The following is a 20,569-nucleotide window of genomic DNA, read 5'->3' on the forward strand; positions in this document are numbered from 1 at the left end:
AAACCTCTTTTACAGAAAAATCAACAGGAGTTCAGGGGGCAACCATCCAGATGATGAAATATCTACAGTGCAGAGGAGCTGCATTAGGGCTGGCGCTGTGCACAGAGAACTCCACCAGCGTGTTCAGTTAACCTAGAGAGGAGATGGCTCTAAGATGAACTAGACATAATGTTCATTTCCATAATTTCTAGTTTTCAGCACAGTCTTGGTTATGATTTGGGGTGTTTTCTTTTAGGATATTCATTGTACATGATCTTCCCCATAGGGGGACTCGTCAAACCTACTTGTTTTGTAATGGTTCTCTTTTCTAATTCATTGACATGATTTTGAATGGATTACTGTATTACATATGCATTGATTGCATACGATGTAACAGCTTGATTTGGGTGTTTGTTTTCTTTCATCTTTATTCAATGTCATTGTGTGTTTCTATGTGTTTCTTCTGTGTCTGAACAGAACCATTTGGACAGAATGCAGATAATGATGTTTCCCACCCTGAAACATCTAGTTACACAGTGTTCATCATCTCCATGGTCATTTCCGTCCTATAGCCTTTCAAAAGTCTCAGTGAATCACTTGGGCTCTAATTCACATCAGTGCATATGTTATGGTAATTAGGCAATCATACATATGCTAATATTGAACTAGATTGAATTATATTAGTTGAACAGAGCCTGTGTCAGTACTGGATCACACTATAGATCCTCTTCTGCCTCCTCTGTACTACAGTCCAAAATTGTGTCCCAAATGGCACCCTATTCCCTATATAGTACACTACTTATGACCAGGACCTTTAGGGCTCTGGTCAGAGGTAGTGCACTGTATGGTAGTAGTGCACTATATAGGGAATAGAGTGCCATTTTGTACACCTTCCAGATGTTCTGGAACATCTAAACACATTTGATTTCCTTGTTTCCATTTGAAAACGATGGCTGTTCATTCATCCTCAGTTATTGTATCTCAGCCCATCTTGCAGCCCAGTGTTCTGACTCTGAAACATCTAGTTTTATTGCTGGGTAAAACCAACTTTCCCCTTGGCTAGGACCCTGGCTTGTCTTATCTCTTACCCAGCAAGCCATGGGGTTTGAGCTTTCTAGCTTTCAGAGAAAACCCAACGGTTGTTTTAACTCAGGGCTCTAATCATTGTCTCGGAGCTGCTTAGATAATGTCTTTAATGTACATACTTTTATAAGCCTCTTCACTGTGCTTGGCTTTGGTTATCAAAGTGTATCAGTGTTACACAGCCTCTTCCATATACTGTACATTGATTATTTGGCAGGCAGTGTTGTTGATATGAAATGGCTCTTTTGGGATCCCGTGCGGTAATTGGTTCGGCTTGCGATCTGCAGCACCAGATAAGGATTTAAGCCATTGATTAGTTGAACTCATAGTCATGTAGAGGTATATTATGTACATTTTATTAACATAAAACATGCATTGCTTTGTAATAGATCCCTTGTGGCTCAGTTGGTAGAGCATGGCGCTTGCAACGCCAGGGTTGTGGGTTTGATTCCCACGGGGGACCAGTATGAAAATGTATGTAAGTTGCTCTGGATAAGAGCGTCTGATAAATGACTCAAATATAAATGTAATACAGTGTATCTATCCCCTTCTAAAGAGTTGCTACATAGGAACACAGAAACATTCATTCCTTCTCTCTCCTCCCCTCTATATCACATCATTGTCCACGGAAGGACAAGGTTCGCGACCTGGAGCAGAAATGCAGGTCACAGACTAAACGGTTTGGCCATTTGTCCAAGAGCCTGGAAGATTTCCGTCTGGAGGCGGATACTGTGGACATCTTCAGCACTGATTCTTTCTCCAAACAAAAAACTCCCCTTTCCTTGGAAAATAAACTCTCCCAAATCCTCAACGGACTGGCAGTGAAGGCAGGGAAAGGTGAGAGCTCCCAACCCTGCCCTCTGTAAGAGCATTGTGCAGTCAGAAGACATACATATGAAGCAGAAAAGAGCCTTGCCTTAGAGAGTCATAGTACATGCATCATATCTGGCATTTGTTTCAAACTGTGTATCTCATCAATCAAGACCAGCGGACGGTTCTGAAAGTCTGTGTACACAATCTTGTTTGTGGTCCAGATGAGGGTCTGTCAGACATTATGCGTGGGTAATTCATTAATTAAAAATGGAACAAGACAGTGAAAACATTGACCTTTACAAGAAGCCGGCTGGAGTGACGTTGGGAGAGTGGCAGATAGAGAAGATAAATTGGCAGCTAAACTGGCTGGTGTGAGTAAGGTCCTGCTTCTCTCTCAGCCCATCTCGACGGTAGGCTACAAGGCAAATCTGGACCACTGTGGAAATGGGTGAAATGCTGCTATATTCATGATCAATAACACAGCTCATTGATCAGAGAGTTGATATATGACATCTGCTAATGAGAGCCAACACATTAGTATTCTAACCCCACATACTGTAATCTGCCAGCTAATACATACAGCAGAATCAGCAATGCAGATACTATAGATTAGAAGGCTCTGAGATACTGCTCTAGATATCCTCTACTGTCACTTTACTGCAGTTAAAATGCTACTGTATGGTTGTAATCTGGTGGTGTGATGAAACAAATCCAACCACCAATAATTTTATATTTTTGTCTAAAATGTGAAATTACCTAGGTTTGGTGTTGTGTAGGGGTGTGTCGATGAGAACTCTGTGATGGCTGTGTCCTGGTCCCTGTCAGCTGTGTCGTTCGAGAGTGTTAAGCATCAGGGAAATGCATTGCAGATGCATCAGGCAGAAAGAGCACAGCCAGGTCCTGGCCATATACTGTAGAGTGTTTGCTGTGTACTCCCCTGAACAGGAAATCAATAGCTGTACCATGAATGAAAGCAGAAGGAATGACAGATGCTCTTTATTTGGTGTGGAAATCAATGTTTCCCAGGCAATGAGAGCTCGGCAAACACTCCGCTGATATCGAAGTTCCTCCGCCCGCTACAGATCAGAGACAGGCCAGAGCTGCTATCTGTCAATCCCACCACCGTGACAACGAGCTGCCCCAGCAGCCCACAACGGGCGACCCCCTCAGAGGTGGGTAACGCCTCTCTTCTCTTCCCATTCAGAGACAAAGTCTCAAGGCAAAAGCATGAGGGTGCTTTATCTCTGTTCTTACCAAGAGATGGGCTATTCATGGAACAGCTGTATAATAGCACATGACAGCAGTCAGCTGAGCTATAGCGTAAAACCTATGGGTTTAGCACCGGACAGAAACATGACTCTCCAGTGACAACTGTCAGAGAAGTAGAACTAGAGAGTTTAACCTCTCTAGCGTCCCACCTGGCCAACATCCAGTGAGATTGCAGAGCGCCAAATTCAAATACAGAAATACTCATTATAATAATTCAGAAAATATACAACTACTTTACATATGTTTAAAGATGAACTTCTTGTGAATCCAACCACGGTGTAAGATTTAAAAAATGCTTTACGGAGAAAGCAGACCGTACGATTATTTGACAACATAGCCCAGCAGACAAATCATTACAAACAGTAACCAGCCAAGTAGAAGTTACACAAGTCAGAAATAGAGATAAAATGAATCACTTACCTTTGATGATCTTCATATGGTTGCACTCGATAAAGTCTCTTTTATATCCAAAAACCATTTTGTTCACGTATTTTCTTCAGTAATCCACAGGCTCAAACGCAGTCACAACAGGTAGACAAAAAATCAAAATAATATCCGTAAAGTTTGTAGAAACATTTCAAACGATGTTCATAATCAATCCTCATGTTGTTTTTAGCTATTTCAACCTGACAATAACGTCGTCAATATAAAAGGTTAACAAGAAAGGCACTCTCTCGGTCGCGCACATGAAGAAGCTCTGTGACACAGCAGGGTCCACTCATTCAGACTGCTCTTACTCCCTCATTTTTCAGAATACAAGCCTGAAACAATTTCTAAAGACCGTTGACATCTAGTGGAAGGCATGGGAACTGCAATTTGAGTCCTAAGTCAATGGATACTGTAATTGCATTGAATAGAAAACTACAAACAAAAAAAAAATCCTTCATCCTGAATGGATTTTTCTCAGGTTTTCGCCTGCCAAATCAGTTCTGCTATACTCACAGACACTATTTTAACAGTTTTGGAAACTTTAGAGTGTTTTCTATCCAAATCTACCAATGCATATCCTATCTTCTGGGCCTGAGTAGAAGGCAGGTTAATTTGACTACGCTTTTCATCCAAAATTTCAAATGCTGCCCCCTACCCTAGAGAAGTTAATTAAGGGTGGAAGTATTTAGATGCAACTCTATGATTGCTCCTCTGCCCCTGTGTTCCTGCAGATGGAGGATGAGGTCAGCCCTGCGCCCCGGTCCAAGCCTCGCTACACTGGCACGGTCCGTCTCTGCACCGCCCGCTACAGGTGGGACTGTTCAATCTGTCATACAACACCTGGGACAGCTGGATCAGATAGGGCTCTGGTCCAGGGCGTTATGTCAGTGTGAGCAAGCCGCACGTTACACCCTGGACCAGAGTTAGATCACCAAGTACATCAACCTGCAGATCGGAAGCACTCTTTTCTCCATAGAAATCTTGTAGTATATCTTGTGGAGCACATCAATATGTTGAACTCCCCCTCCTCTCTCTTGTTGTGTAGTTACAACCCTTACGATGGGCCAAACGAGCACCCAGAGGCAGAGCTCCCCCTGGTGGCTGGGAAGTACCTGTACGTGTACGGCACCATGGACGACGACGGTTTCTACCAAGGTGAGAGTGAATCCAGGGCTACTACTTTGACTTTGCTGCTAACTTCTTTGTTGAGGAAAAATGTACTTACTCCAACTGTGATAAGTGTTTGTCTCACCTAGCTATCTTAAGATGAATGCACTGACTAAGTCGCTCTGGATAAGAGCATCTGCTAAATGGCTCAAATGTAAATGTACTACTACACACATTCCACACACACACATCACCACTGGCATCAGTATCAACAGGGCCCGCGTCATATCTAATCTCATTAGACTTATGAAGGCTTTTTCATCCATGGCTACGTTAATCCTCCTAGCATCCCTGGCCCAGACTTCAGCCTGCATCAGCAGCTCTGGTGAGTCATCACTGGCAGCCATGGGCGGTGGTGTTGGTGGTGGTGGGTGAGAATGCCTAGATCTAGTCTAGCTACTGCCTGCCTGGCTGGCTGCATGGAGGAGGAAGTGGTTTGTATTTACCACAGGGATACTGGTGCTCAGACCAAGCTGTTGTCAAGATGCAGCCTGAGCCATGTAGCTCGACGGCTAATCCAGCAAGGCTCTGATTAATCGCAGACATATCCCTCTGCAGACAGAGAGCTAGGGCCTCCCAACCTCACTACTGTACTGACTGGAAAGATGAGAGGGAGAGGACAGTCAGGATCTCTTTGAAAAGCAAGTACAGTACTGATGAGAGAAAGATGTTGGTGGTAACTAAGTCACTATAGTGAATTGGGTGCCATTTCAGACACCCTTTGTTCCATCCACTGTGCAGGAATAGGTTTTTAACCCCCCGTACTTCCTGGAGAAAGTGATGATGGCATCATAGCCCTATCCTTTCTTCTCTGTCAGATCTGAGAGAACAGTCCCTACCATGAGGACGAGCACCACAGGGTCATGTTGTCCTGGGAAAATAGTGCTCAAAACACAGATCACACTTGCATTGAGTCACGAGGGCTCTCGTTATTATTTTCCTTTCTCTTTTTTCACTGATGAGATGGTCTATTTTTAGCTGATGTTAACATTTGCAGCAGGCATCATTAAAGGCTTGAGCGTGCCATAGATTCCCCCTGAGACGGCCGTGTGTGAATGGTATCTATCATCAGGCTACTGTGTGTCAGAACAGAACAGGGTTCCTGGAAGGTGTTACTGTGTCTGACTGAATAATCGCTCAATTAAATCTTCATAGCCAAAGAATCCTGGGTGATACTACATGTTACTCCCAATAGAAATATCCATATTCTGCTCAACTCGTATGATCCTTTCTTTACATACCACATTTCCATATAAATATGAATTATTTTATACATTCTAAAGGTCTTTTTTCATGGAATTGTTTGGAATAACGTGTTTGGAGACAAGATTTGTAGAGGAATTTGCAGAAGAGAGATGGTTGTGGGTTTATATTTTGTTGATTATAAAGTAAGCATCTCTCTCTGTCTGTCTCTGTGTGCTCCAGGTGAGCTGCTGGACGGCCAGAGAGGGCTGGTCCCGTCCAACTTTGTGGAGTTTGTCCAAGACAAGGAGAAACCATCCATCCAACTAGGGGACGGAGAGGAGGACCTGGGCTCTCTGGACCATATCACCCATGGCCTGATGGGGGTGGATGGAGGGGCCCCTCGGGATGGGCTACTGGGTTCCAGCAACCCCCTGGGCCCCTGCAGCAACGGCACAGGGCCCCTGGACCCTGAGGATCTGGTCGATGACATTGTGCCTTACCCCCGGAGGATCACCCTGATCAAGCAGTTGGCCCGTAGCGTCATTGTGGCCTGGGAGCCCCCCATGGTGCCCCTGGGATGGGGAAAAATCAGCTGCTACAACGTGCTGGTGGATGGTGAGGTGCGTGCCAGCGTGCCCTACGGCGACAGGACCAAGTCGTTGTTGGAGAAGCTGGATCTGGACACGTATACGCACCGCGTGTCCGTGCAGAGTGTGACAGACAGGGGCCTGTCGGACGAGCTGCGCTGCACCCTGATGGTGGGAGCCAACGTGGTGGTGGCGCCATATGGACTGCGGGTGGACGACATCCTGCGTGACTCAGCCGAGCTCTCATGGTTGCCCAGCAACAGTAACTATGGGCACACAGTATTCCTGGATGGGGCGGAGCATGCAGTGGTGAAGCCGGGGAGGTACAGGCTGCGCTTTGTTAACCTCAAGGCCATGACGGTATACAAGGTGAGGGTGGTGGCCCGGCCACACCAGGTACCATGGCAACTGCTCATGGAACAGAGGGAGAAGAAGGAGGCTGCTGTGGAGTTCTGTACACAAGCTGCTGGTGAGGCCGGTTTGATCTTTTCTTAAGTCTAAGTGTTTTATGTTGTCCATGTTCATATGTCATCTATAATGTTTTCTAGAAAGTTTGGATAATCATCCATAGATATAGATAGATGACTCACGTCCTTACGTGTGCTATGTATGTCTGTTATGTTTTGTCCAGGTCCAGGACCATATTCCAGATCAGGTCAGAATGAAGACCAGTTGGGTTATGGTGGTTATGGGAAAAGTAGGAAGTAGCTTTTCATTGGCATGTGCAACTGACACATCGAATGAAAACAAGCTAACAGCACTTTAAAACCTAGGAAACTACTATGAGTAAATTCCTCAGCTTTTCCCTCCCTTTGGCTCAATGCTAATATACCTCATAGATTAAAGTTATGTCCCAAATGGCACCATATTCCTTATATAGTGCACTACCAGAGCCCTGGTCAAAAGTAGTTGACTATATGGGAAATGGGGTTCCATGTGGGATACAACCTAAATATGCTGAAGTAACTCTCTCCCACTCTATCCTTCACTTATTTGACCACATCAGTATCTGTGTGCATTCCCCCCTGCCTGAGCTGTGACATCACTGTGATGTCCTGCATGGTGTACCTAGTGAACCAGGAATGAACAGGCTGTACCCATTCAACCCACACTGATGCCTTTCACACACAAGAGACACACACACACACACACACACACACACACACACACACACACACACACACACACACACACACACACACACACACACACACACACACACACCTCCCTCTGTCCCTTTTAGCCTTCTACTTTCACTTTTTCATCATACAATACATTGCTAGAACATTCCAAATTGCTTTTAAATACTATATTGATAAATACATTTCCATTTGGGTGTGAATAGACTGATTACAAAGCTAAAGGGTTTGAGGTTAATCAGATAAGATGTTTCATGCATTTAGGATTCACTCTTAAAATAATCCCTCCAAAATTGACTGGATTTTACATAACATTTACATCGTGATTCCTTAGGTCTATGCAACCAACATTGGAAAAGGGAAAGGGGATTTGTGTATCACGTAATTTCCCAACAAAAAAAGAGATAGGATGAAACAAGTAACAGCACTCATGAATGCTCCACTCACCTCCACTCCATCACCGTTTGTGTGTGTAAAACCTATGTTGATAGTATCTAACGTGTCATCCCCCCTCCAGGCCCCCCATTACCACCTCAGGAGGTGCAGGTGCAGTGTGGCCAGGCACCAGGGGTCCTGCAGGTGCGCTGGAAGCCCCCTATCCTCTCACCCAGTGGAACCTCCAATGGAGCCAGCGTCATCGGATACGCAGTCTGCACTAAAGGACAAAAGGTGAGTCAGTAACTGTGTGCCAAAAGACAGAAGGTGAGTAAGGGTATACCCCAAGTGACAGCGGAGTATGTGAGAGTGAGTGAACTACAGAGTGTTAGAGTATGTGATATGTGTGTGTAATTGTGTTATTACATCACCGCTGGCTTTAGTGCTCAGCAGTGCTACCTAGACAGCTCACACTGTCAGTGTTAGTATTCTCTATATACAAGGGCCTGTGAAAACCCTAGAAAGCACTCTCACTCCCTCTGCTGGTGGACATTAAATATGGACATCCTCCCTTTGTAGAGTTGCACAGGGTCTGTATTAGGCAAACTGTCTATACTAGTGGACGTTGCTCTGAATTTAAGAGCAATGCAGTTGAAAAGCAGTTGAAAGGAATGCAACAATGAACTGAATGTCAACTGTGTCCAACCCGAGGTGTGTGTGTTGTGTTTCCTGTCAGATAGCGGAGGTGTTGTACCCTCTGGCTGACTATGTGACAGTGGAGCTGAACAGGATCCAGTGTCTGGAGGCCAGGGAGGTCATCGTCAGGACGTTATCAGCACAGGGAGAGTCCCAGGACTCCCACGTTGCCCCCATTCCAAACAACCTACTGTTGCCGCCTCCTCACCCTGCCCCTGTGCCCCCTCAGCAACCACACGCAGGGCCCCCTCCACCTCACTCCCATGCCCCCCCACCCCACCTCCAGTCACCTCACCTCCCCCACCCCCAACTACCCCCGCCTCACCTCCAGCCTCCCTCACCCCTGCCTCACAGACAACCCTTCCCTAACCACAGTCCTCAAACCCAGCCACAACTCCAACCCCTGCCCCCTCATCTTGTTCCCCAGCCTCACCGACAGCCTCAACCCGCACACCCTGGTGGTCCTCCACAGCCCTTGCACCTCCAGCCTCATCCTCCCCATACAATTCCCCAGCACCGCCTACCCCTGCTGCCCCACCCACCCCCAGCTCCACCAGAGACCAGTAAGTGCCAGAGACCTGGAAGCCAAAGAGCAGGTGGTCCAGCATGGGGGCGTCCCAAGCCAGCCCTGGGACCCTACCCGCTCCCCCTCCGCCCAGCCTCCTCCTGCCCCCATGTACGGGCACACCCTGGAGGCGCCCCTTTTTGCGAACCACCGCTCGCCCTCCCCCCAGAGAATCCTGCCACAGCCCAGGGGCACCCCTATCCCAGACCAAATGGCCAAAGCCATCGCCCGCGAGGCAGCACAGAGGGTGGCTGCAGAGAGTGGCAGAGTGAGTCATTCATACATAAAGCCAATCAATGTTGCCCTGGTTAAAGCTCTAGTCTGATCATTTGTTTGTTGAAGTTACAAATATCTGCCTATGGATTGTGTTAGATGGAGAGGAGAGTCGTCTACAATGAGCAGGGCCAGGCCTTCCACCAACAGAACTCAGATGAGGAAGAGGAGGATGAGGAAGGGTATGGTCACGGCCTCAGGAGACAGGGGGCCTCAGTAGATGAATTCCTCAGAGGGTCCGAGCTGGGCAGGCCGGTAAAGACAGAATGTAATAGGGTACATATTCACATCCAATGGTTTTTCCCGGGTGCTGGATATCCTAGTATGATTTCACACCTTTATGTGTGTGTGTGTGTGTGTGTGTGTGTGTGTGTGTGTGTGTGTGTGTGTGTGTGTGTGTGTCAGGCCCACTACAGCCACAGTGAGGAGTACCACAGTGAGAGCAGCCGGGGCTCTGACCTTTCTGACATCATGGAAGAGGATGAGGAGGAGCTCTACTCTGAAATGCAGCTGGAGGAGGGACGACGACGCAACTCCCACAATGCACTCAAGGTAGGAATACCACTCATGTAGTCTCTCATCAAAGCTTAACATTGAAATGTTAAATATTAAAATCGAGTAAACTGATTTGGTTCTGATTACCACTTTTACAATGGAAAAAATCAAGTACGCAAACCCCTTTACCACAGTTGGATGATATGGCCCCTGTGTCCAGCCATGTGTCTACATTAGAATACTTCTTCTATCTTGTTTGATTGGGATGACCTTTTATTTGAAGCAATGGTCATTGAAAGTAATTTTGCTAGTTGTGGGAAGATTAAGATTTTTTTTATGTGTGATCTTTTTAAGATTGGGAACAACTCCTCTGGGGGTCGGCTGGATCGGGAGACGGGGAGAAGAATGCCACGGGACGGTCCGCAGCCCCAGAGACACCCTCTTATGGTGCCCTCCATTGGTCAGTCGGGTCACATTACCCCAGAGAGGACTCTGGGAGTTGTATTGTTTTTGTGCATTGATGTTCTCTGTGCCCTAGTAGATGTTCTGCTGCCTGTTTTAATCCTCCATGAGCTTCTGTGTGTGCAGATCACCTCTGTGTCTTTGAACCATGCTCATGCCTTCACAGTACTGACAGCTTACTTATAGACATCAGTCAATGTACAGTATTATCAGCTACTAGAACGTTCCGTGGCTGCTACGGTGACAAGGTACACAGACACATATTTTACCGTAACAAATGTAGCTGAATATTTTAATGATTAAGAACTGCTTTTGAGCTCTCTGTTTATGGCCAACAATATGTTAGGATTATCAAAGGTTATGCCAGGAAGAGACCTCCGAACCAACCAACCAATGAGTAGCATTCGCGCTTTAACCACCACCGTTTGATTGGTGTTTCCTGTAGAGATAACCACAGAGAGTAACAGTGATGGGAACCTCTCCCCCGTCACGGAAGATGTTTACTATGGCAGTGTAGTACGGCACGGCACGTGGTCGTCCCGCCGACGCCCCACAGGCACCAAGCCTTCCTATAATGGTACGTGCTGTGGTTTATCCCTCGCTCCTTCACCAAAGCACAGCCAATAGCCACCAGCGCTAGTCGAGAGAAGAGTAGTGATGCCAACGACTGCCTTAATATGTCTCAGAACGCCTAGCATGATCCACTGCACTGCACCAATATGGCACCTTGCTGAGCCACACTGTTGAAGATGGCCGCCCACTGTTGCGGATTGGAATGACTGCTGCTCAAATGATGCTTCTCCCCTCCCTCCCTTGCACTGAACTCCATCAGATGCCTGCTAAACCCTTCCCCCTCTCAATTTAACCCCACCCACCACACCTTTCCTGGGGTTACTATGCATGACTGGGTGGAAGGAGTCAGGGTTATTGAAGACTTATATAGCATTGCTGTACTTGCTGAGAACTCAATGACTGTTACAGAAAGTTCTACTGAAATGGTCCTTTTACATCTTACATAGAAATACATATTTATAAGTTTGTTTGGGTTTTCATATGTTCACTATGTTGATGGCCTGATTTGATTTTATCGTTTCTAAGCAAGGAGTCAACTACAGGACAGACAGAGTTTTCTTTGGACAAACTGTAGGCCCACTGTACTTTAGTGGAGCCTAAAACAATAGTCAGATCAGTACCACTATGTCATGGGTCAGCAGTATGCATGTTTAACTCAGAGTCTTGTAGTGTGTGTGTGTGTGTGTGTGTGTGTGTGTGTGTGTGTGTGTGTGTGTGTGTGTGTGTATGTGTGTGTGTGTGTGTGTGTGTGTGTGTGTGTGTGTGTGTGTGTGTGTGTGTGTGTGTGTGTGTGTGTGTGTCATGGTGTTTTTGTCAACCATGTTCGTGTAACCCATCATGTCTGGTTTGCTCTCCAATCTCTATCCATCTGTAACCTGGCCATAAGTTCATATGTGGTGTCAAATTGATGCACATTACATTACATTATTTACTCTTGTCTCTGTGCTGATACTGCGACCAATTGATGGATTGACCATAGAATTCTGCTTGCACGCTACAAAATGAAGTGTTGGTTTGATGAGCAAGCTCAATCCATTATATACCATAGTACTGCACAGTCACCTACATGGTTTGGCTCTCTCGCTTGTAAATCACTTGTAAATAACACACCTGTCTATACTGTATATGCCTCTTCCCTTCTCTCCGTCCATGCATAATAGCATGCGCAACATGACTCACCACTACACACTAGTGTTACTGAGTGGCCAAATTCAGTCAAAAAAATTGTTTCTCTCATGCTATAGATATGAATCCAAAATCAATGTAACATAATGCCATAGACTGTGACCCATTACAACTGTAGTGGATCCTAGTGGACCTATAGTTGAAGTCGGAAGTTTACATACACCTTAGCCAAAAACATTTAAACTCAGTTTTTCACAATTTCTGACATTTAATCCTAGTAAAAAGTCCAGTCTTAGGATCACCACTTTACTTTAGGAATGTGAAATGTCAGAATAATAGTAGAGAGAATGATTTTTTTCAGGTTTTATTTCTTTCATCACATTCCCAGTGCGTCAGAAGTTTACATACACTAAATTAGTATTTGGTAGCATTGCCTTTAAATTGTTTAACTTGGGTCAAATGTTTTGGGTAGCCTTCCACAAGATTCCCACAATAAGTTGGGTGAATTTTGGCCCATTCCTCCTGACAGAGCTGATGTAACTGAGTCAGGTGTGTAGGCCTCCTTGCTCGCACACGCTTTTTCAGTTCTGCCCACAAATTTTCTGTAGGATTGAGGTCAGGGCTTTGTGATGGCCACTCCAATACCTTGGCTTTGTTGTCCTTAAGCCATTTTGCAACAACTTTGGAAGTATGCTTGGGGTCATTGCCCATTTGAAAGACCCATTTGCGACCAAGCTTTAACTTCCTGACTGATGTCTTGAGATGTTGCTTCAATATATCCACATAATTTTCCTACCTCATGATGCCATCTATTTTGTGAAGTGCACAACATGATGCTGCCACCCCTGTGCTTCAAGGTTGGAATGGTGTTCTTCGGCTTGCAAGCATCCCCCTTTTTCCTACAAACAGGTCATTATGGCCAAACAGTTCTATTTTTGTTTCATCAGACCAGAGGAAATTTCTCCAAAAAGTACAATATTTGTCCCCATGTGCAGTTGCAAACCGTAGTCTGGCTTTTTATGGCGGTTTTGGAGCAGTGGATTCTTCCTTGCTGAGTGGCCTTTCAGGTTATGTCGATATAGGACTCGTTTTACTGTGGATATAGATACTTTTGTAACTGTTTCCTCCAGCATCTTCACAAGGTCCTTTGCTATTGTTCTGGGATTGATTTGCACTTTTCGCACCAAAGTAAGTTAATCTCTAGGAGACAGAACGCGTCTCCTTCATGAGCGGTATGACGGCTGCGTGGTCCCATAGTGTTTATACTTGTGTACGATTGTTTGTACAGATGAACGTGGTACCTTCAGGCGTTTGGAAAGCCATGACATCTAAAGCCATGACATAATTTCCTGGAATTTTCCATGCTGTTTAAAGGCACAGTCAACTTAGTGTATGTAAACTTCTGACCCACTGCAATTCTGATACAGTGAGTTATAAGTGAAATAATCTGTCTGTAAACAATTGTTGGAAAAATTACCTGTGTCATGCACAAAGTAGATGTCCTAACCGACTTGCTAAAACTATAGTTTGTTAACAAGAAATTTGTTGGAGTGGTTGAAAAACGAGTTTTAATGACTCCAACCTAAGTGTATGTAAACTTCCGACTTCAACTGTATATTGAGATGAAGGTGGATGTGTTCTCTTTCTCGCCCGTGTTTAAGAGGGATACGGGGACAGGGAACGCCGCTCCCCTCCTAACTACGATGAGTCAGAACCTGAAGAAACATTCCGGATCTTTGTGGCTCTGTTTGACTACGACCCCCTGTCCATGTCTCCCAACCCGGACGCAGCAGATGAGGAACTGCCCTTTAAAGAGGGCCAGATCATCAGGGTGGGTGTCACACACAGTGCTAGGCCATACGAGGAGATATATTGTGCTTGTGTTTGAAAACAATGAGGTACAATATAAAACATAATTGAAAATAGACTTTTCCTTCTGCCATCTGTTTTGTTTTGCTTCCAATCAATCTTGTTCCATTTTTCTCTCTCTCTCTCCCCTCTCACTCTCCCTTGCTTTCTGTCTCTCGCTCGCTTGTTCACTCTCGCTCTCTCTTTCCAGGTATATGGTGATAAGGACACTGATGGTTTCTACCGAGGGGAGATCAGGGGAGGCAGGATGGGGCTCCTGCCCTGCAACATGGTGTCAGAGATCAGGGCTGAAGATGAGGAGACCATGGACCAGCTCATCAAGCAGGGCTTCCTCCCACTCAACACACCAGTGGATAAAGTTGGAATAGGTAACCACAGAACTATAAGGAATAGAACAGACATCCTCATTCAAGTCAATGATTCCATAACGGGTAGACTGGGAGCCATTTTGACTGTACCCATTTCATATTTTTCTAGGTAACATACTGGGCAGGGCACACGTATCTCTCTATGACACCACATACATATCTGTTACTATATCACCTCCTGTCCTGGCGTGTCCTCTTGTTTCCTCTCACAGGGCAGGACAGACGAGGCCTCTGTCAGCATCAGGCCACCAGGAGGATGGTGGCCCTCTATGATTATGACCCCAGAGAGAGCTCCCCCAACGTGGATGTGGAGGTATTGACACACACACACACACACACACTGTACATACACACACTGTACATACATGTAACCAGATAGACAGACATCGTAAGGGTATTAATGACGTCTCTGTTTCCTGATAGGCTGAGTTGACTTTCTGTGCTGGTGACATCCTCGCTGTATTTGGAGAGATTGACGAAGACGGGTTCTACTATGTGAGTATGCCTCTTCTGGGTTCCGCGATGTTACTAGTAGCATTATTATATAGGGCAATTCAAAGGTTGTAAAAGTCAGATGTTTTAGTTCTGCATTTTTAAGAAATACCATTGGCTCAACTGCCTGCTCATACACATAGTATGTCCTCTTGCCCAGGAGAGGGCTCTTTCCCTCAGGTTTGACCATCAGAGTTCAATGGATCTAGCCATGGTTCTCATCCCCACTGCACCCTCCTCTCTCTGCAGGGTGAAATCAATGGCCACCGTGGCCTCGTCCCCTCCAACTTTCTGGAAGAAGTGCCTGACGACGTGGAGGTGTACCTGACGGACACTCCATCCCGCTACGCCCAGGATGAGCCCGCCAACCGGGCCGAGGCCAAAAGGGTACATCGCCGCTCTCAGCGCTAGTCCCTCTGTCCATCCATCCTCCGTCTCTCTTGATTTACGCCTCGCTTCCTCCACTTGCCGTCTGTGTTCTGTGTGTGTGTGTGTTGTCCGTGTGTGACAGTGGTGACGATACAAACCTTAGCCCCGGCTGGCGAAAGGGACGAACACAGTCAAACCTTTCTGAGAGTTAGAGAGGAAGAAGCAAAGCTTGATGTGGACAGAGAGATAGAACACTTGAACTGTGCCCGTACGGGGTGGGTGATATTCACAGACCAGTGACATAAGAGAGTACAGATTTGAAATAGGCTAAAGTCATTCCTACACAGGAATACAGAAGGATCATTGGGTAACCTCTTTGCACCAAAACACCAAACTCAACTCTGGATCCTGTGTCTATTAATAAGTGCTTTATGAACACCTCTGAAACTTTCCTGATTTCTACCAGTTGTACCCAAATGGACAGAAATGATTTGAGTAAACTGTAGGGTTGGTAATATAGCAAAGCATGCCTTTTTCAAAAACAAACTCGATACCTTTTATATAATAGTAGACTTTGGCCCAATGCTGTATTTCCTGGGAGAGGCTTTGTTTCTTTTGTATACTGCATACACTTCCAAAAATATATATTTTTCAGGCCTGATGAGAGTTGATAGATATGCCATGGTTGAACTAAACCAGAAGAAATAACAGCCACAGTGATACATCCATACTGTAATGGTACAATGGAACAATAAAAGCAGCAATAATTTTCATTTGCGCCCTGTGTTCATGTGCGTATTCTTGTTGTTTTTCTTTTCTGTTCTCATAGTCGTTTGTGGGTTGTACTGAAAATGAAACGTCAACACATCGGATTTACTTTTTTTCCTCACCTGCTTTGGCAAATACAAACAGAAGAAGATTGTTCATTTCACGTCATAAATGGCTCTGTCTGCCTTGTACAGTACGTGAGCAACTAGAGATACCAGCCTGACAGATCTAATGCAGGGTATTGTGACTACACTTATGTTAAATGGTTCATTTGTAGCCAGTAAACATTCTGCTTACACAGTCACAAAGTTTATAGCAACATGGTTATTCATGCTTGCACATTAAAGTTTTATATACTATTCTGTGTAATTAGGAAAGTGTTTCCCCTTACTTTTTAATGTAACCAGAATGCTAATTTACAGCATAAATTAGAAACATTGTTACAAATACATTTTTTGTAACAATTTATTGGAGTAATTTAATGCCTGCAAAGTAGTGGACTACTAATTATCTGTGAGATAGTGCTCTATTTTGCAAACTTAAAAGTTCCCTATATCTGTAGTTGTTGAAAAAACATTACTAATGGGAGCTGCAAATCCCCATTTGATTAAAAAATGATTCCTCTTTATCTTTGAGAGACCATTTTAAAGGTCCTAGATGAACTGTATGGTAGCATACCATACTTTGATCGGTTGCCAGTCCAGTACATTAGGCAAGAGGGATGGTATCTACAGTTGTGTCCCTGAGTGTTGTATATTACTGTTGGTGTCCCTCATGATCAATGGACATATCAGAATCTGTGGTGTTGCAATGTTGTGTGCTCTATGTTTGATGGCTTCTTCACCAGTGTTTGTGTGTGTGAAACCTCAGCAGCGCCACCAATGTCTTCAGTCCCCATCAACAGAAGGAGAGGGAGGTATTAAGGATTGATGATTTCAACAATAGCCCAAAAGGCAATACCTCATCCTTATTCTGAACCACTTTTATAAACATTAAGGGCTTGTTTCCCGGACACTAGTCCTGAACTAAAAACCTATTCCAATGGCAAATGTTTATTGAGCAAGCGTTTGAAGCTAAATCCTTGTCTGGGAAACCAGCCCTATTTGAAACATAAACGTTACGTAGGTATTTGACACACATTTAGTGGAAAACCTACAGTAAGTATAATGGTCTGCATTGACACTGTTCTCTTTTTCTTGGACTTTATGCAGAGTTATGTTTTCATACTTGTCTATATTGACAGCTAATGCTGAGAAGTCTGAAGGTCAGCACACATAACTTCAAATTCAAATATTATTGGAAATTGAATTAGACTGTAGAAATGTTTGGCATACCTAACCCTTCACTCTATTTAACACAACATATTTTAAAGTCCATTTGAATATATAGCTTTACTGTTGATGGATAGGGCTACTCAGGTGACAGTGGGATGATAAAGTGTTGTTGAGGGACACAATGCTGACTGTAGACTGTATGTACTATTGTAGCCCTACCTCAGAAAGAGAAAGAGTAGGCCACAGTGGACTACTGATTTCTTTGTAATGCACTGCCCCTACCCCCACCACCCTCCATGGCATCTCTCTTCAGGTAACCACGGATACCACAGAGAGCACGGCCCCGCCTGTCCGAGCGGCATCCCCCATGGTGCGTCCCGTGTGTCCCCCAGGCACCATGCGGCCCATCAGCCCCACCAGGGGCCCCAGGGACCTCCGAGACAACAAAAAGAAAAAGGGACTGCTCTCCAAGGGGAAGAAACTGCTCAAGAAGCTCTCTCCGGTTAAATAAACTGTTCCCAGCTGAGCCAAGTACTGTACATCACATACAGTACATGCAATCAAATCAGCTGATCGTACGCACACAACTACAATTGCAACATGTGTGTATGTATTACAGGACAATATATGTGAGCCTAATCTAATATATTCAGTGATACATGTTCTAATGATTAATACACATACTTACATGTACTTCGTGCCAAATTCAATGAGACCTTTGCTCACACATACTGTATAACTGTGATGTATTTGAGGTAGAGGGGAAAAAGGAGAACAAACTAGGATTTTCATGACATGGATTTTCATTTCCACTGTTTTCTTTAATCGAATGGAGATCAGGACGATGCTGCTAAACCATTTGTGTGCATTTGTTTCAAGCAGGGTAACAACAGAGTAGCCTATTTTTTTGTTTATTACAAATCTAACATTTCTAGATGGTTTCCATAGCAATTGTGCAATTACAAGGTCTCTAACAGACATGACGTGGCAAAAAACATCAATGTTGTGGCAGTGAGATGTTGATACCAGGAGAGACCATACTCCTGGAACACTGGAGCAACAACTCAACTATTGATGGCATTCTGTCAGTAATGCTGGCTGCTAATACAGAGGCTTTATTCAGTGCAATATATCACAGACAGGATGGTGACAAAGGGTTGAATCACTCACAGAACCTAGAAGTCTATAGGGTAGTTGGACACAGGGCATTACAGACAGGAGAAGGAGCTGCATTGGATAATACATTTGAACCATCTCAGTGGCCTTTATGAAAGCAATTCTAGCATGACTTTCCTCATTTTCTATGGTTGAACAAGGTTGTATTTAGACTTACAAGTCTTTGCCAAGAACCCCTAGTGCATCTCTGCAGCTTTGTTTGATAGAAATCTAAAATGTATGTTTGTTCGTTTCATTGCTGTCCAACTGTCATGAAACGCCTAGTTAAAGACAACCTTCTGTGTTTGCCTTCCAATTGCACAAAGGTGTGTTTTGTCTGATGAATGGAAAATAAGTACTTCTCTGTGTGTATGGATGTGTTGAGGGTGTGTGAGTTTGTGTGCTCAGTGTGCATTCATGTCTGTGCATCCTTTATTTAAAAAGAGGACAAGTAGTTGAGTCATGTGATCTTAGTGGTGTGCTGCTAACTACATTGCCTGTGTAATATTCAGTTCTGTTGTCTGTCAAAGAGGGCCATTTTCCCCGCTCAGCCATTTCAGTAAAGACGTCTAGGTGTGCTCAAGATTCTGCACCGTTTACTTGTTTACACTCTTCTAGAACTCGTGAGAACCTATTTCTGAAGTCAAGGGAAAGGGAGGGATGACCTACATACTGTACCTACAACCTCTAAACCAGTAGTCATGTGGCTTATGGGATAACTGAGTGCTAGGATGCATCCAGCTGATCCATTGACTGGAGAGGCTGTCATAGCCTTTAGACAAACATTGTCCTGTATTTTGACACCTTTCAGGACCATATATTAACCCATTTTCATAAACCATGATCCTATTCTGTAATAGTTTAACATTACTTCCGTTGCTGTACAGCCACCGTTTGATGGACATGATCATAATGGACAACATGTCAATCCATGACTCAAAATGACAGTGTTTTATTCTGACAGGGTCCTCTAAATTCCCATCAGCTAAGATATCTGAGTCAAGCATAATACCCTGCTGTATAATGATTACAGGGTTCTTTTATGTTTATTTTTAAAAAAAGAGAGAGAAAATCAAATGATGGATTGTCAAAAAGGAATGTACGAAATGTTCAGCGGGCAATATAGTACACATGTTATTATTTGTCCAACGTTATGCATTATGTTATGCATCCATTTGTCAAAAGGTGTTAGTCATAATACCAAATCCTTTATTTGTAAATGGGCGTAGTGTCTATACTGTTGCTCTTTTGTACTTTTCTCCATTTATAGATCATTTCTAAATGTTTATACTTGATTTTCAGACTGCCTTTTTTAGTGCATTGAGATGTAATTCTTACTGTAAACAGTGCAAGCATTCTCCATGGTGTCCTCCAGATAAGATGTTTAAGTCTGCGGTTATGTGCTTGCTCCGTGAATCAAAGATACAAACAAAAAAAATGAAATCATTATTTATGGTGTGTGTGTGTGCATGTGCAAAAAAATTACATTTTTTAATCAAAAATAAATTTGATATTTTGTAGAATATTGTGTTTGGATTACTTTGGTGCATATTTACATTTGAGTCATTTAGCAGACACTCTAATACAGAGCGATTTACAGTTAGTGCAGTCATCTTAAGATAGCCAGGTGGGACAACCACATACAGTGGGGAGAACAATATTTGATACACTGCCGAATTTGCAGGTTTTCCTACTTACAAAGCATGTAGAGGTCTGTAATTTTTATCATAGGTACACTTCAGCTGTGAGAGACGGAAGCCAGTGGAGTGTGCAGAGGAGTGGGGTGACATGGGAGAACATGGGAAGATTGAACACCAAGTGGAGAAAGAGCAGCTCTGTCTTGTCGAGTTTGAGCTTGAGGTGGAGAGCCAACATCCAAGCACACATATCTGCCAGGCACGCAGAAATGCGTGTCACCACCTGGGTGTCAGAAGGGGGGCAGGAGAAAAGTAATTGAGTGTCATCCGCATAGCAATGATAGGAGAGACCATGTGAGGATATGACAGAGCTGAGTGACTTGGTGTAGAGTAAGAAGAGGAGAGGGCCTAGAACCGAGTCC

The 20,569-nt window shown here is 44.4% G+C and overlaps 1 protein-coding gene across 1 annotated transcript in view; it reads left to right on the forward strand.

Annotated features, from left to right (window-relative positions):
* Positions 1-20,033, forward strand: part of LOC115122022 (RIMS-binding protein 2-like) — a 78,578-nt gene extending 58,545 nt beyond the window's left edge. The window contains 19 exon segments of the mRNA XM_065017456.1: positions 1,695-1,899; positions 2,902-3,047; positions 4,305-4,384; positions 4,619-4,728; positions 6,166-6,981; positions 7,144-7,167; positions 8,169-8,320; positions 8,763-9,268; positions 9,270-9,555; positions 9,660-9,815; positions 9,966-10,112; positions 10,410-10,515; positions 10,963-11,094; positions 13,877-14,046; positions 14,275-14,452; positions 14,665-14,765; positions 14,876-14,947; positions 15,194-15,331; positions 17,669-20,033. Of these exon segments, the coding sequence (XP_064873528.1) occupies positions 1,695-1,899; positions 2,902-3,047; positions 4,305-4,384; positions 4,619-4,728; positions 6,166-6,981; positions 7,144-7,167; positions 8,169-8,320; positions 8,763-9,268; positions 9,270-9,555; positions 9,660-9,815; positions 9,966-10,112; positions 10,410-10,515; positions 10,963-11,094; positions 13,877-14,046; positions 14,275-14,452; positions 14,665-14,765; positions 14,876-14,947; positions 15,194-15,331; positions 17,669-17,866 (3,723 nt within the window). The 3' untranslated portion in view covers positions 17,867-20,033.
* Positions 20,034-20,569: the final 536 nt, after the last annotated feature.

This window comes from Oncorhynchus nerka, linkage group LG4, assembly GCF_034236695.1.
Source record: "Oncorhynchus nerka isolate Pitt River linkage group LG4, Oner_Uvic_2.0, whole genome shotgun sequence".
In the NCBI taxonomy this organism is placed as follows: Eukaryota; Metazoa; Chordata; class Actinopteri; order Salmoniformes; family Salmonidae; genus Oncorhynchus; species Oncorhynchus nerka.